The sequence below is a fragment of the Camelus bactrianus genome, chromosome 5, assembly GCF_048773025.1.
Source record: "Camelus bactrianus isolate YW-2024 breed Bactrian camel chromosome 5, ASM4877302v1, whole genome shotgun sequence".
Taxonomy (NCBI): domain Eukaryota; kingdom Metazoa; phylum Chordata; class Mammalia; order Artiodactyla; family Camelidae; genus Camelus; species Camelus bactrianus.
The window spans coordinates 45,566,072-45,581,292 of NC_133543.1; the positions used below are offsets into that span (position 1 = coordinate 45,566,072).

At 39.8% G+C, this 15,221-nt stretch overlaps 1 protein-coding gene across 5 annotated transcripts in view; it reads right to left on the bottom strand.

Moving 5' to 3' along the window:
* FAP (fibroblast activation protein alpha) overlaps window positions 1-15,221 on the bottom strand; it is a 63,017-nt gene continuing 47,796 nt past the window's right edge. For 2 of the 5 annotated variants that reach the window (XM_045507613.2, XM_010971378.3), the window contains 6 exons: window positions 10,900-10,954; window positions 3,973-4,072; window positions 2,901-3,070; window positions 2,229-2,301; window positions 1,893-1,966; window positions 1-399 (listed from right to left, as the gene is read on the bottom strand). In XM_045507613.2, the coding sequence (XP_045363569.2) occupies window positions 298-399; window positions 1,893-1,966; window positions 2,229-2,301; window positions 2,901-3,070; window positions 3,973-4,072; window positions 10,900-10,954 (574 nt within the window). In that variant the 3' untranslated portion in view covers window positions 1-297. Of the gene's footprint in view, window positions 400-1,892; window positions 1,967-2,228; window positions 2,302-2,800; window positions 2,866-2,900; window positions 3,145-3,972; window positions 4,073-10,899; window positions 10,955-15,221 lie in introns of those variants that run through there. The other 3 variants (XM_010971379.3, XR_006720534.2, XM_074363787.1) reach the window with 3 other exon arrangements.

Sequence of the window (15,221 nt, forward strand, 5' to 3'; positions counted from 1 at the left end):
TAGCATTTTAGCTTCTGATTTTATTTTTTTCCTCAAAGGAACAGGTGATAAAACACGGTCTGTGTCCAAAGCAAAAGGCACGGCCTCCTTTCCACTTCTTTCACAGAGTGCCAGGAAATGTAAACAATATTTAGGTTGAACTTCTGAGTCCTCCGAATTTTTCGTCAGCCTTGAGAACAACATTCATTTGTTTGTTTATACCAGCATTTAACAGCATAAAGAGAAAAACAAGCAAACGGTCTGAGGCATTTATAGGAAGTGTTCAGATTGTGATACAGTCTTGGATCTGCCTCGTTTTTAGTCTGACAAAGAGAAGCATTGCTTTAGGAAGTGAGTCATGTGGGTGTATAAATGCTTCGTGGACAGGCCGGATATGCCGTGGTTCTGGTCCGAGTACCACTGAAACACAAAGGGGAGAAGCCTGTGTTATTCCTGCAGCCACTTCTGACTTTTTGTGCTCTCAGGACCTGATGATGGTTTTTCTAATATTCCTGTTGAAATTCTACTTAAGAATACTTGCATAAATAAAGCAGTTTACATGTAAATATTTAGAACAGGAAGATTTCAAGCCCTTTTATTAACCTTCATTACTGCTTTGTATTTTTCAAACTTTATTCGAGCTTCTGTTGGCTGAATTTTCAGTGACCAGCATCCTGGGGATCATGAGGGGCTCTGGTTCCAGAGTTGGGGTGCTGGGTCAGACACTTTGCTTCTCTGGAGCTTGGTTTCCTCATTTGAAAAATGAGGACAAGGAGAGGGTTGGATTTGATTTTCTCTAAGGTTCCTTCTAGCTCAAAAATTCCACAAGGCTTTTAGCCTCTGAATCTAATTCCTCTCGGTTGCGGAAAATTCACAGCACGTATAACCGTAAACACCCTTCTCAGGAGTTAAAAATAGCATCATTAAAAAACCCCAGGGAGATGGTATTATAAATTTCAGCTTTACTGCTGGAGAGAAGCCAGTAAGGTTATTGTTTTCACCAAATGAAGGTGGCTAGTGGTTGTTGATGTAAAGCTATACACTTAGGAAAAGAATTTACTCTGGGAGTCACATTTAAAAAAAAAAATGGGTGAAGGGGTAAAAACAAGATCAGAAAAATCTCATCTCATGCTTTGTAAATTATCTTAAAAAACCAAATTTCCAAAAGATGGGGGTTTCCTTCTCTAGATTCTTGCGTAACAGATGCAAGTGTGGGGGAATTTACGCTCCCTGAAGAGGGAGGATTGGCGATCAGGGACTGTCTCCCCTGCTTTGGCTTTCGCCTTGTTCGCCTCTGTGTTTCCATTTCCCATTTTTCATGCAACTGGATTTTACAGCCAGCTCATTCATTCATTCACTCAGTAAAAATACGAGCTGTGAAGGACCCGGCAGGTGTGTGTCAGGCACCGAGAACGCGAAGATGAAAGGATTCTCTAACTCTGCCTGGAGCTGCATGATTTCAGGGAGCCTCTGAGGTCTCTGATAACATTCCGCGATTGCTTCTTACTGAGTAAACAGATTCTTCTAGCTGCTTTGGGAGTCTCGGATTTTGTAGGGACTCAAGGCACGTAGCTCCACTTAGCACATGGGATCACGGAACTACTGGATCATTGAGCTAGAAGATCATCTAATCTTGTGGTTGCCTTATTTTATATGTGACTCAACTGGGATCGGCAGAAGTGATGTGATTTGCCTGGTGTCCTTCAGGGAGTTAATGAAAGATCCAAGATTCATTTGCTAGTGTTCTGCGTACTCTACCTTACAGCCTCTTTGTCAGGTTTCAGTTAAAAAGGAAAAAAAGAAAAAGAAAGAGAGAAAAGGAAAAAGAAAAAAAGAAAAGAAAAAAAAAGATGATTTCTCCTTTTAGCTTAGGGGTCTAAGGCCATGAACACGAGTGAGACGAAGTGATGTACCATTGCCTGGAAATCCACTTGTGCATTAACCAGAGCTTTAGCAATCTGTGCTGAGTTTTGAAAGTGCACATTATCTGCAACAAAGAGAGAGAGTTAAAGTGCTGTTAAATACCAGAAAGCATAGAGTGACAATGTACTGCCTGGAAATGAACACCAACAATTATCTAGTCATGCAGTTGACATTGTCAGCAGTGAGTAATCACACTCGTTTATGGAAATGTCCCTGACTCTTAGGTACTGACCCTGAGCACAGGCATAGGAAGATGCTTAATGTTTCTTAAACAAAGTGATGCTGGCTCAGTATTTTTATGTGTAAGAGTCTTGCTTAAACCTCACCATCTGCTGTTCCGTGGATGAGAAGATAGTCTACATTTCTGAAATATTCTGCTCTTGCCATCACAGTTGAATTCTGGAAAAGAGGAAAAATTAACATTTTAGTTGCTGCAAGTTCTAATAGAAAACTAGCAAAATCATTGTGCAATGGACTTAGCACCAATACTGAAATTATGTATTGCTTTGGTTGATAAATATTTAAGAGTCAGAGCAACACATTTTCATCATCATTTGCATTACTTCCATCTGATTCTTAGTTTGAAAAACTGGAAGTTTATGTGTCACATGTTACATATGAGTGAGACCTTAGGCATAAAAGATGCCCTGCTCAAGCTGTGTAGGGGTGGGGGTGGGGAGGAGGATGAGGAAAAGGGAGGTTTGGGAAGGGAGGATGGGGAAAGGAAAAAGAGAATCCAAAAGGAGCAAATTCCTTTCTAGTGAGGTGCTTTGCAGCTGACAAAAGATTGTCACATTTGCTTGGAGACCCAGCAAGTGTCAGCTCTGAATGACTGCTTTACAATTATTTAGCACATCTGAAGTACTTTGATGACCTCAGTAAAACAGAAAACGCTTACTTTATAATGCTCGAGATTATCACCCTTTGTTGGGAGGCCCATGAATCGCTCTGTGTAGATAGATGCTGTAAAATATATAAGATACATGTCGTTTCATTACCCGACAAGGCTCCTGAGATGAATAACTGCTCATCAATTCTCTCAGGGGGAGCTGCCGAGGAAGGTTCTTGTTTTCCTTAACTGTGATCCAAGTCATTTGCCCTGCAAGTTGCCTCAATAGAGCCGGAGAAGCAATGCAGGAGAAGATCATGGACACAGGAGCAGCAAACACTAGGAAGGTGGTATAGCACAGTGGTAGAGGGTGTGCTTAGCATGCATGAGGTCCTGGGTTCAGTCCCCACTACCTCCATTAAAAAAAGAGAAAGAAAGGGCTAGTCTTAAGCTTTTTCACTCCTATCCTAAGTTCTTCAGTTGCAGACTGTTGAGTTAGGAATGATCTCATTATATTTTAAAAGCAATCACAAATGCAGCCATCTCTAGTACTTGTATTGGTACCTTAATTTGGGATGGAAATATGTCCCACAAGTCCTCCTCCCCCAACACACACACACATTTTTTTTTTCTGAATGAAGATTCCCTACAAGTTGCAGTTGCCTCATTTCCACCCCGACACAGGGAAGAGGATCTGATGGAAGGTAATTTTTGTGCACTTATTGGAGTTAATTCCAAATAATTATCCTGCATTGATGTTAATCATAAAAATAGGCACACACAGAAGGTGTACTTCTCGAACAAATGTTTTGCTTCTTTGATTTCTGGAGCAATGGAATTGGCAGCTGCAAACCATGGCATGGAGGTGAGTTGCCTCGCCCCGGCCCGACTTTGCCTAAGATGTGCTTAAAAGCCAGGTAGGCTGCACCTGTGTGCCTGCCTGCACAAACACAGGGTTAGCTCTGATTTTAAACATTTAGTTCATCAAGGGACACAAGGTTTCTGGGAGAGAAAAATAACATACGTTGGATTTGGGAACAGTCCTTCCTCTTCTTAAGATTTCTTTGATTGTTGCAACATGATTATAATGAATCATATAAACAACCTCATTTATAGATTATATTTTCCCCAGTGATGCCGGGGTGAATTTTACTGCATAATTTGTTTTCCTAGCAACCTTAAATATAGAGTAATTATGTGTTAAATGTTTTCGCAGCAACATTTATGAAATGTTTCCATACCGTAATATTCCCAGCTGGAGACTGGAGCCACAGCTATCCCACATTTGAAAAGACCAGTTCCTGAAGCAAGGGCCAGCGATGAGACGTAACCTCCATAGGACTGTGGAGACATTGTTAAAAGTCAGTCACAGATTTACCTATGTAAACTCTCCAACATATTTTTATGGCAATTCTACTCACAATAAGTGCTGATGGGAGCTAGGGAAGATGGATGGGGTAGGTTAAATGTCTACCTTGCCCTCTGGGCAGCAAGCTCCATCAGACATAACAGTAATTTAATCCCGAGTAAATTATAAATACTGGTGTGCTGATCAGAATATGTAGGGGCATTTGAAGAGAGAGATATAATTGCAATTCTTCTGCAAGAATTTCTTTTTTTTTCCTTCTTTATCTTTTTCCAACCAGAAACTTGCTAAGGCAAAAGCAGGATTTTACTTGAAAGAAATGCACAATAAAAGGTCACTTTCAAAATGTAGAAGCAAGATACTTCCCACAATACGCAAAGTCCCGTGAGGCAGAACTTATATTTGCGTATTTACTTATTTATTTTCATAACAGAACAGCAAGGGAAGGACAAAAGATCCTCTTGGATAATTTAAGACGTGGCCAGTTTGTGTATCAGGTAGTATTACATATTCTGTTTTGAGGATTTCTGGTTTAGCAGCTCAAAGGAGGAAAAGTCATTGGTGCCTTTAAAAATCTTCCATCTCCCCTGCCCCTACAAATTAAATGGAAAAACAAAGAAATACGAAAGGGGATACAGAATGCAGAGTCAGGAGCCGGTTTAGCACGCATCAGTTTTCTTCCCCAGGGACTCGGCTGGTGATTCAGAAATGTGACCCTGATAATGAAAGGAGATGCCTGCCTGTGTCACCTGGACATTTGAGCATTTTCCTAAAAAAATGAAGAAATGAACAGAGCATCATAATAAAGCTGCATCTCCCCCTGGAAGGCAAATTTGTTCTATATAAACATGATGGGAGAGAGTTGCTTCTTCCAGGAACATGGATTAAGCAGCGCTCCGGGACAGGGTCACCCTCCCTGCCCTCCCAAAATGTGTGCGCTAGATTAGGGAGGGATTCTCAGTGTTCATTCTTGTTCCATCACAGGAACGTGCCTGCAAATCAAGAGGACAGTATGACTCTCTAACTTCTGGGAATCATTTGCCCTTAGGTCAGGAGAGATCACATCACGCCTTTCACAGAAAAGTCAGTCTTGAGAGAAGACAAAAGAGAGAGACGGGCGTGAGAGCCCTACAGAACAAGAGGGTAACAGAAGGCAGACACTGATACTGGGCAGCATATCCGTGGCAGGGGATCTGGTCTTAACCCATGAAATACCCAGAAGGAAGTCACAAGCTAAACCATCTTGCTGAATTCAACAGTGAGGGGAAGACTTTTCTAGCTAGTTGAGAGTTTTATGTTTCCAGCTCTAGGGAATCTTACTCAGGACCCTTGGCTACAAAACACAGACTAAAAGAGGCAGCTCCAATTATACCATGGCCTCTTTTCATTATACTTGGAAGAGAACTAAAACGTGTTTTAATAGAGGAAAAATATATTTTAAAAACAGAAGGAACCCGTGGGTTTAAAAATCATTTTGATGAGGGAAAATTCTCTATCAGGATCAAACTTTCACTTCTAACATAAAAATAATTGGTTTGGATTCATAAGTTAGCAACAACTATTTCTGAAATGGAAGAGTTCTTCTTTCTGAATTTTAGGTTTAAATGAAAGTAGAGTAAGTCTGAGTCCTTCAGAAATATGACTGCTGTTGAGGGTTTTATAGGAAGAGTGTGCTCCCTGTAAATTACAATACTGGGTTCCACTTCTCTTCCCTACGTCCCAGAACAGAAAATAGCATTGAGCGGTATTTGAAATGAAAGCATTTGCATATAGTAAAAAGAGTTTTGAACATTTCTGCCCAAAATCTTAGGAGTTATAAAAGTATTAATCTTTATCTACTCAGTCATTAGATAGTAGTGCTGTGTCTAAAGAAAATTTTCATGTTTTCAGGATGAATACAAATTGTCTCTAGGAATTTGTAAAAGCAAAACTCGTGTAGCAGCAGGAGAAGGTGTACTTGAAACTAGGCAGCTTAGAAAAGCTGTTTCTGTTGAAGAAATAAAGAGGAAAAAAAGAAAAACCCGAGCTGACTTTTTTCTGCTCTCCCAAGGGTGGGGCTCCAAGCAGAGTGGGTGTCTGCAACAAGAAAAGAACCCACGGAGCAGATTGGCCATGAGAATTCTAGAATTGTGTCCTTTGCACTTAGATGCCTTGCCATTTTGTTTAAATGAAGGATATTTAAAAAACATTCTTAAAAGGGCACAGAATTTTGAGGGATTTACAGAATAGTACTTTGATGGGAGCTGTAACGGAACATTTGGAGCGTTTTACCTACAGGCAATAATAATAATAGCTAGCCACTGTTTGTACGGCCAAGGTTACTGCAACAGTCTTTGTGGTCCTACAGGCCCTGTCTCCCTTCCCCCCCGCCATCCACCCCACTGCATCCCCTGGTTCTCTGAATGTTCCTTGAACTCTCCAAGCGTGATCGAGCCCTGGGACTTTGGTAAATGCTGTCACCCTCTGCCTGGAATGCTCTTTCCCCAGAAATTGCCACTGCTCACCTCCTCCCCATTTCAAGTTTTAACTTGAAGAAAAAGTCTGACTTGTCCTTCTAAAATTGCACCAGCCCCGTCCTATGCACCTCTCTGGTTTTGTTTGGCTTTCCTCCAAAGCACTTATCATCATTTCACACCTATACATCTTACTTATTTATCTTACTTATTGCCTTTCTCCCCAGCCATTCCCAACTCAATAAAGGTAGAGCTTTTTGTCTGTCTTGTTAATGAACGTGTCCCCAACACTGACAATACAACCTGAAACACAGTAGGAATAGAAATATTTGTTTAATATCTGACTTTCCTATTAACTCATTGAACCCTCACAGTGACTTGGTGAGGAAATTATTGTTGCATTTCATGATGAGGAAATTGAGGCTCAGAGTAAACTCAGAGGAAGTGGCAGACCTGGGGCTCAGGGGCAGGACACCTGACTGCTAGTCGTGCCATTTCCTCTGTATCCCTATGTTAGAGCAACCTCTTTGGGAAGTTTTCAGTTCAGAGTCTAATATAGTCTCATTAGAGGTGCATTTGTCCTACTTTTACATCGTTGATCACACATAGCAATTCAAATTGCTTATAATTAGTCACTGGAAGAGAAAGGAACTAAGATTAAATCATGAACTAATGCTTATTCAACACCACCTGGCTAGGGCTATATTAACAAAGCAAAGCCCATAAATGAGGTTGTTATTCTAATAATTTAGGCAAAACCCCTGCTGCTCTTCAATTGTCAGAATAATTGCTTCAATTTTTCTTCACATAAGCCAGGGTTTTTCAACCTCAGCGATGTTGACATTTTAGGCTGGATAATTCTTTTTTGTTGGATGTTGTCCTGTGCATTGTGCGATATGTAACAACATCTCTGACCTCTACTCACTGGATGCTAGTAGTTCTCCTCCAGTTCTGACAACCAACAATGTCTCCAGATGTTGCCAAAATTACCTGAGGGACAAAACTGCCCAGGTCAGAACCACTGTCAAAACAGACACCTCCTAGGCATAGTGCTGGAATGCACAGTGGGCGTCAGATAAGCAGCTAAAAGCAGGGCTGCTGGACTTCAGTTGTGTGTGCCAGAAAAATGAAAGGGTAAAATAAAAATGCTTTCTCTCCCCTTCTTAATCCGGATAATGGAGGGAAATGTAGGATTTGCAACTTTTGACCAATTGACTGCAAAAAAAAAATTGTGTGGTTAGCTATAGTGTATTTCTCAGATCACTAAGGTGCCTAATACTTCATGGAAACAGATCCTTATCAAACATAGTAATAGCTAAAGAAACCCACATGGTCATTCTCAACATGTTTTTCTTTCTCACCTTCAATTTCCCATAGGTCTGTGCTTATTATACTATGAAAGAGCGTTCAGAGCTATAACCTGTTGCCACCCGCTTCTTCACTGCCTGAATTCAGACTCCTGGGATTTGCTGCCAGTGTCACTGCTCTCCTAGCCCCTTGGACTGCTCCCTCCCTCATACCAGTCCATCCTTCAATCTGCAGACAAGAGTATCATTCCAAGGCTCCAATTCTGCTTCCTACTGACTTCAAGACCACTTCTCAAAGAGGTATCCATGGAATCATGGTAATACTGTATTAAACAAAACTTAACAAGATTCCTTACTTTTTGTTCATAGAGTCTATCTACACTATTATGTAGACTTTATAATTTACCCTATGATTAGACCAGAGAACCTCTTCTGGAAAAACTTCCTGATACTAATATAATGCGTTTGGAGGAACATTGACTTCTAGGAATAAATTGGGTTTAAACAACATCATAGGTGTGTGAGATGGCCATGTGTTGTGCTAAATATTTGAGAAACAAAGCTGAAGAAAGCCAAAGTCCATTCCCTTGATGAGCTGACATTCTTGTGAGAGAAACCAGTGCACAAACAAGATAAAACATGGTAATTCCTTTAAGAGTAATGCAGAGAGCTCTTGGAGCACAAAAAGTAATATCTGAGTTGGGTCTTAAAGAACAAGTAGCAATTTTTCATTTTGGAGGGAGGAAGACATGGGGAACAGAAAATGAGGATGGCTATTGCAGGTGCAGGGAACAGGACTGATAAAATCATGGGAACAAGGAAGCACAGACATAAATCAAATACAATGTGGGAAGAAGTGGAGGGAGATGAGTCTGGAGAAGTAGGTGGCAACCAGATTGCCAAGGGCCTTGCATGCAAGGAAGCATGTTTGGGCACTAGGCTGAGGTCAGCGTGAAGCCCTCAGAAACATAAAAGCAGAAAAGCAACATGGTAAGTATTGTGTTTTGGAACAATAACTTCATTAGCAACACTGAAGCTTAGGAGGCCAAAGCAGGAAGGCTAGTAAGAGGCAGTTGGAAGAGTTAAACCTGTACCACCCAATCTGTAGCCCAATGGAAATGGACCTTCAGGCCCTGCCCTAGAGTCCTGAATCAGAAAGTCTGCTGGTAGGGCCCTGGAAACTTTTAAGAAGTTCTCTGGGTGATGCTCATGCAAGCTAAAGTTTGAGAAGCCCTGGATTAAATTCCATATAAAGAAACTTGAACTAAAACAATGTCCGTGGGGATGGTGAGAACAGACTCAGATGTCTGAAGGCAGGATTGACAGAATTTACTAACCAACAGAATGTTGGAGTCAGGGAGCAGGGGAAATTGAAAACAGTTTTGAACTTACTAATTCAGGTGACTAGGTGTGTGGTGAGGTCCTTATTAAAGATAAGGACTTGCTTTAAAGTAGACTATAATATGTTTAGCTTGTACAAGTTAAGCTTGAGGCCCCTGGAAGACATTTGGGAGAGATGACCAGTAGGCATTTGAAATGTGGAGCTCAGAAGAGAGAGGTGGGGACTAGTGGCAGGGATCTGGCAGTCATCACCGTCTTTGAAACCACATGGGCTTCCTTAAGGAAGTGAAGAAGTATAAAATTCAAGACCAGACCCAGAAAACCACTGACATGTAAAGAATGAATAGTGTAATGATCACAGATACATAGAAAAATGAGAAGAGAAACATGTCACAGAGCCATGGAGAAAGCCCACTCTCCTTCATGTGATGAGTGAGTTTCTTACATCATCAGACATACATGGTTCTCTACCAAACTACTTATACCTAGAATGTTCTAGAAGTGAAATTAAAAGTTCCACCTGACGCTTAATTCAAAGCCAGAAGTAACAGCAAAGTGAAACTCTATGAGAAATGTTAATGATTATATGCTAAGTGTTCAGCTTGAAATTTAAATCTTTCAAGGATTTGCTTTAGGAAATTTCATAAGAAAGGTCTTATCTGAAATATTCCCCCACAAAAATATTTCATTTATTTCCACCCACTTGAATTCCATTCTGTTTAGATACTTAACATTTGATAGTTTTAAGAAGGACCAAATGGCTTGAAGTAACAACTTTCCACAAATTCCTAACAGCTCTTCATCTGGTCACTGAGCTGAGAGCTGAGTGGGATCCTGCAGCTTCCCTTCAATATTGGGTTTCATCCCCGCCATCTTGTGCGGGCCGCTCTCAGAGAAAACAGCCAAGAAAAACAACCCAAGCACAAATGGCTGCAAATTGACTTGCAAATGTACAAATTCAGACCAAAAAGTGAAACAGGAAATCTTCTTTGAAGGGTAATTATCATAATTTATAATGGGCAAATCTAAACTCTTTCCCACATTTCTCTAAACTTTCCTGTGACTTCATTGCCCATGAAGGATACGTTTTGTCACTTTCTTTTTACGTGTATTTAAAAAACCTGCATGCGGCTCTTCAAACATGGGAAATTGTCTCCATGACCTATAACGAGTAATAAATAATTATTTCTCTCCAGTTAGTACAAATTAACATTAGGTCTGGTAGATTTGATTACAAAAAGGATCAAAACAGCCATGATATGACTAGGATAGGCTGAGTCCTAGGGAATGTACATTTTGAAAGTTCCTGCAATTTCAAACTTTATCTTAGCTTTTCATAGAAACAAAAGGACAAAATATAAAAGAAAAGAAATACATAACCCCTAAAATAACAAAGGCAAGTAAACCTCTAATGAATATGGCTCAGTTCAGTATACTCTAATCTAATACCAGAAATTAAGTTAAAATGCGTTAATTATGAGTTACTTTGCTTTACAGGGAAGGAACAAAATGATTGAAAAAAGGGAACAAACACTTAGAGCCACCACTTTGAAGCCCAGATTATCCAAACTGACTGTTTCCATTGACAGATTAAATTATGTTGCAACATTAACATTTCATGAGAAACCTTATAAGCGAACACTTTAGAAAATGATGATTGCTGAATCGAATAACAGGCATAAAACATATAAAACAACTCACCCAGCCCCATATGGCTATTCTTTTTTCATCAATGAAACCCATTTCTACGAATTTTCTAAAGTAAAAGAAACAAATTTTTAGAATTTTAAGTGTGTACACATGACATTTACTTCATTACACAAGCATATTTAATCCAAAGATTTAATAGAAACGCTACATTTTCTTTGTTTAAACACATGCATAATAAGGCTGCATTTACAAATAATTAAAAGAAAATTATCATGTTTTCTGCAAAGGATAAAAGGATCCTTTTGACTCTGTGGTACGGGGTCTTTTGAGCAGTACTTTCAGGGCTGGAAGGCATCCTATCCGAACTGTGCTGGTGAGTTAGTTACTGGGCTCAGAGAGGTTAAGAAACAGGTTCAGAGGGCAGGGTATAGCTCAGTGGTAAAGCACATGCTTAGCAGGCATGAGGTCCTGAGTTCAACCCCCAGTACCTCCTTTAAATAAACAAACAAACTTAATTATCTATGTCCCCACCCCACCCTTCCCAAAAAAAGATAAGAAAAAAGAAACAGGCTCATAGTAACACCACAAGTAATAGCAACACGACTAGGATCAAATTTCCAAATCACCAGCTTTCGGAAAAATGGGTTTTGTTATGGCTGTTTTAAATGTTATTAACTTCTTATAATTTTTTTTTTCTTCACTCTTAATGTGAAAGAATTTCAGTCTAAACTGGGACTGGAGAATATAAGAGGAAAATCACACGCATGTGCCTTCAGGAAAACAAAATTTAAGGACTAGGAGACTGATTTCCACATATGCCTGAGTTACAGAAAACTGATAATACTGAAATTTTCTTTAATGATAGGGAGGGAGTTTGGTCCGGGATGGCCTCATATCAACCTTGGAAAGCGTTGTTTATGGTTTCCAGAGGCGTCAACAAGAAATGACCTGGGTCAGGTTGGGCTCTCAAAATAAGCTGAATTGAGCTTTGTTTGGATGACTGTACGGGTTTTGTCTTCCGGGGGAATTTTCAAAGCTGGTCTCTGTTTTTGATTTTAACAGACTCTCACTGAACTCTCCTGTCTTTCTATTCCCTGCCTATAAATACAGCCTACCACAAACCCTCCGTGGACTGGCCTGTAGCTTGCTACAGTTAGTGAGACCAGAACTGCAACCCTTCTGCTCTTCTGGAATAAACTTATTTTTTTGACAATTTTGAGCTTGCCTCATTTTAACCTTTTATTTAGATCGACATGCATGGCAATTCCTGCCTCATTTTTGGTCACATCCATCTGAGGAAAAATAGCCACCCCTCTCCCATGTCACACTTAGGTACCCCCAGTTGTTCATGGTATGGACAACGTTACATATCTTATAGATAATGCACACAACTCATTTGAGTTCCCTTGTAGAAGAGCCTCCTAAGGAAAATTAATCTCTCCTTAGGAGAAAGGGGCTATGCTAAAGGGCAACCTCTAAAAAGTTTTGGGAAGCCCTCAGACATCTAACTGTGTTGTTGGAACAAAACAAGAGTGGCTGAGGCTAATTTATTACTTGCCCCCTTGAGGGCTGGTGTTCTAGAGAAATTGGGATTTATTTAAGGAATGTTTTGATAAAAACTCCGGAAATTCTCTGAGAAACAGAAGCAGTGGAAGCAAAAAGCAAAGTGGATGAGCCTTGATGGAAGCCTGGATGGGACAGTGGAGGAAAAGGGGGGGAAAAGACCAAAGTGACACTCGTGGCCCCAGAAAAATCAGTGATGTTAGATGCCCTTTCTCATTCTCTCTGGAACTGGGATGGAGGGGTTTTCATTAGCTGAATAATGGAATTTCTTAAAGGGATTTCACAGCAACCATTTTGCTCTTGCATGGAGTCGGCATGCACGGTTGTTTCTGAGGCACAGAGGAGTTGGGCAGACGCCCGGGACCAGCAGATGGGAAGAAGCCCCGTCAGTCACAGCTTACTCGACACTGATTCTGAGGGACACTGCGGAGTCTACAGGGGAGAAATGCAGTAGCAAACGGAGAGTTGCTACCTGTGTGGATGCCGTTCACAGTAAAGTAGAGAAAACAGGCAGCAAATTGTGGCATTTCAGCAATTCTTCCACAAACTTCAAAAGCCAAGTGAAAGAAGAGAAGGTTCGCTTTCTTTGTCCAAAAAAAAAAAAAATCTCGCTGCTAGTGCTTGAAGACAGCTCTGAGCCATAAAATCACTCGTGATTTTATGATCTCCCAGAAGCTAGCAATCATATTGCCTTGCATCTGGGGTAAAAGCAAATAACAGGTGATACATGGGAACAGGAAATGCTTAACAGCTCCCTTCCTAGGTTTATTCTGAAAGGATGACATTTACAGGAAATGATAGTGCAATAGTTAACATGGAAATGAAACATTAACACTTAATGTGGCAGGACTAGGTTAAAGGTTAGCTAGATAATCTGAGCACTTTGAGACCAATAAGCCTCTATAAAATTTACCTCCAAAATCTGAAGTGCTTCCAGGCGAGTAATCAGAAATACTGTTGATAATGTGGTTAAATCAACACAATGTTAATAACAAATGAAAAAGCATGTTTTTCTAATTTTGGAGGCTGGACTGAACTTGACAACTTGTCTCTCCTAAAAATGGCCATAGATCAAAGGTCAGTTCGAAACCTTAGTGATCAATTATTATTCAATTTTGGAAATGTTAGTATTGATACCATGTATAACAGTATGATATGATCTTTTTTCCTCATATAATTCTTCCTTACCCTTAACTCTCAAGTTACATAAAATTTCAAAATTATGGGAATGTCCAAAATGCCAAACATACCCCAAAGGAGCAGATTTGACCCTATAACTACTGAAGTTTTAAATCTCACATACGTAACATTTGGAGAGGAGCCTGAAGAAAGCAGGTCTCATTTTTAATTAAGCTTTGACTTCGAAAGCCTCTCTTTGGAGTATTCTCTTATGTATAGTCAACATTTGTGAGATTGTAAGGCTTCTTTTTTTTTCTCCTGCTTTGCTTTGCTTGCATCTATTTCTTGACCCTGACTAGTATTTAATATTGTTTCCAAATATGTACATATGATTTTCTTTTGATATGTAAAAAGTTTGGTCAGATTGCATTTTATAACAGATTCAAGGAGATAAGTTTCATTCTTTTGCAGGAGGTAGTTTGAGAGCTACCACAGAGGGATTATAATCCCAACTCCCCAGGTCAGACGTTCAGCCTCATTCCTAAAACACTTCTTGGGGAGGTATGTGATTGAATTGTTCCCAGAATTATCATTATAAATCTATCTTTTTAGCTTTTGTTTTCTCAAAGCCTTGGGTTCCAAGGCTTCCCTTTCACTTTCGTAGAATAATGGTTTCAAGCAAAGCCAAGACCGGGACCAGCTGGCATCTCCACTGCTGAATACAGAGTTTGCATGGGCCCACAGCCACCCCATGTTCACTAAGGTGAGCACAGAAAGTTCCATCTAACAGTCATGCTGTCCCTTCAGTGTTCACGTGGTTTGTTCACTCTTCAAAATTTTTAAGTGCTCTGAAAGTAGAGATTGTAAATTGCACAATTTTATACAGAATCTCCTAATAGCATATATTAATATTTGCTCTGTTGTCAAGAGACTGAGTTAATGAGTGAACGTATGCCTGATCTACAGCAGGAAGACTTTGTTCGAGTTCCACCCTAAAAATGGCTCAGAGGAGGTCAAGGCAGCCAGTCACCACCTCTGGTCCATCTTCAATTCTAAATGCCAAAGACATTTATGTTATAGTGAAAATCAATAGAATTTGTGGCTTTGAGTCCTGTATGCTGAACATCAGAAATAATAATTTTTGTTAAGGTCTATATGTGAGTTTCAGGTTTAAATTTTCATTTCACCCAAGAGAAAACCATAAGAAGCAATCCATTCTGTTTCTTGAGATAGTCTTCTTTAATCTGAATGCTGAATTTTGATGGTAAATAAATTCACAAAACTATAATGACATAGGATGTTAATGATAAGATTGTTTTTAACCAATGCCAAAACAAACCAGTTTTTAGCTTTACCAACTTTGGAAAGTTGAATTTCTAATTGAATTTCTAATTACCATAACTTACATCTCTGTCTTTTGATATTGTCCCAGGATTACATGTCCTTGGTGTTTATTGCATGATTTAAATACAAATAAATGTGACCCACAGTACCAAAAACAATTCCTTAAAGGATCAAGTCTAAAATGCTGAAATTGTATTGGTTAATGTTCCTATTAAGGCATACCTTAGACTTTAGACGAGACTAAGAGATACCATAGTCTTTATAGGAGAAACTGATTCTTGGAGTTTTTTCTTTGAACTATTTTTTCCACCACTCTCTGTCAGACAGAAGTGTCTCTCAAACAAGTT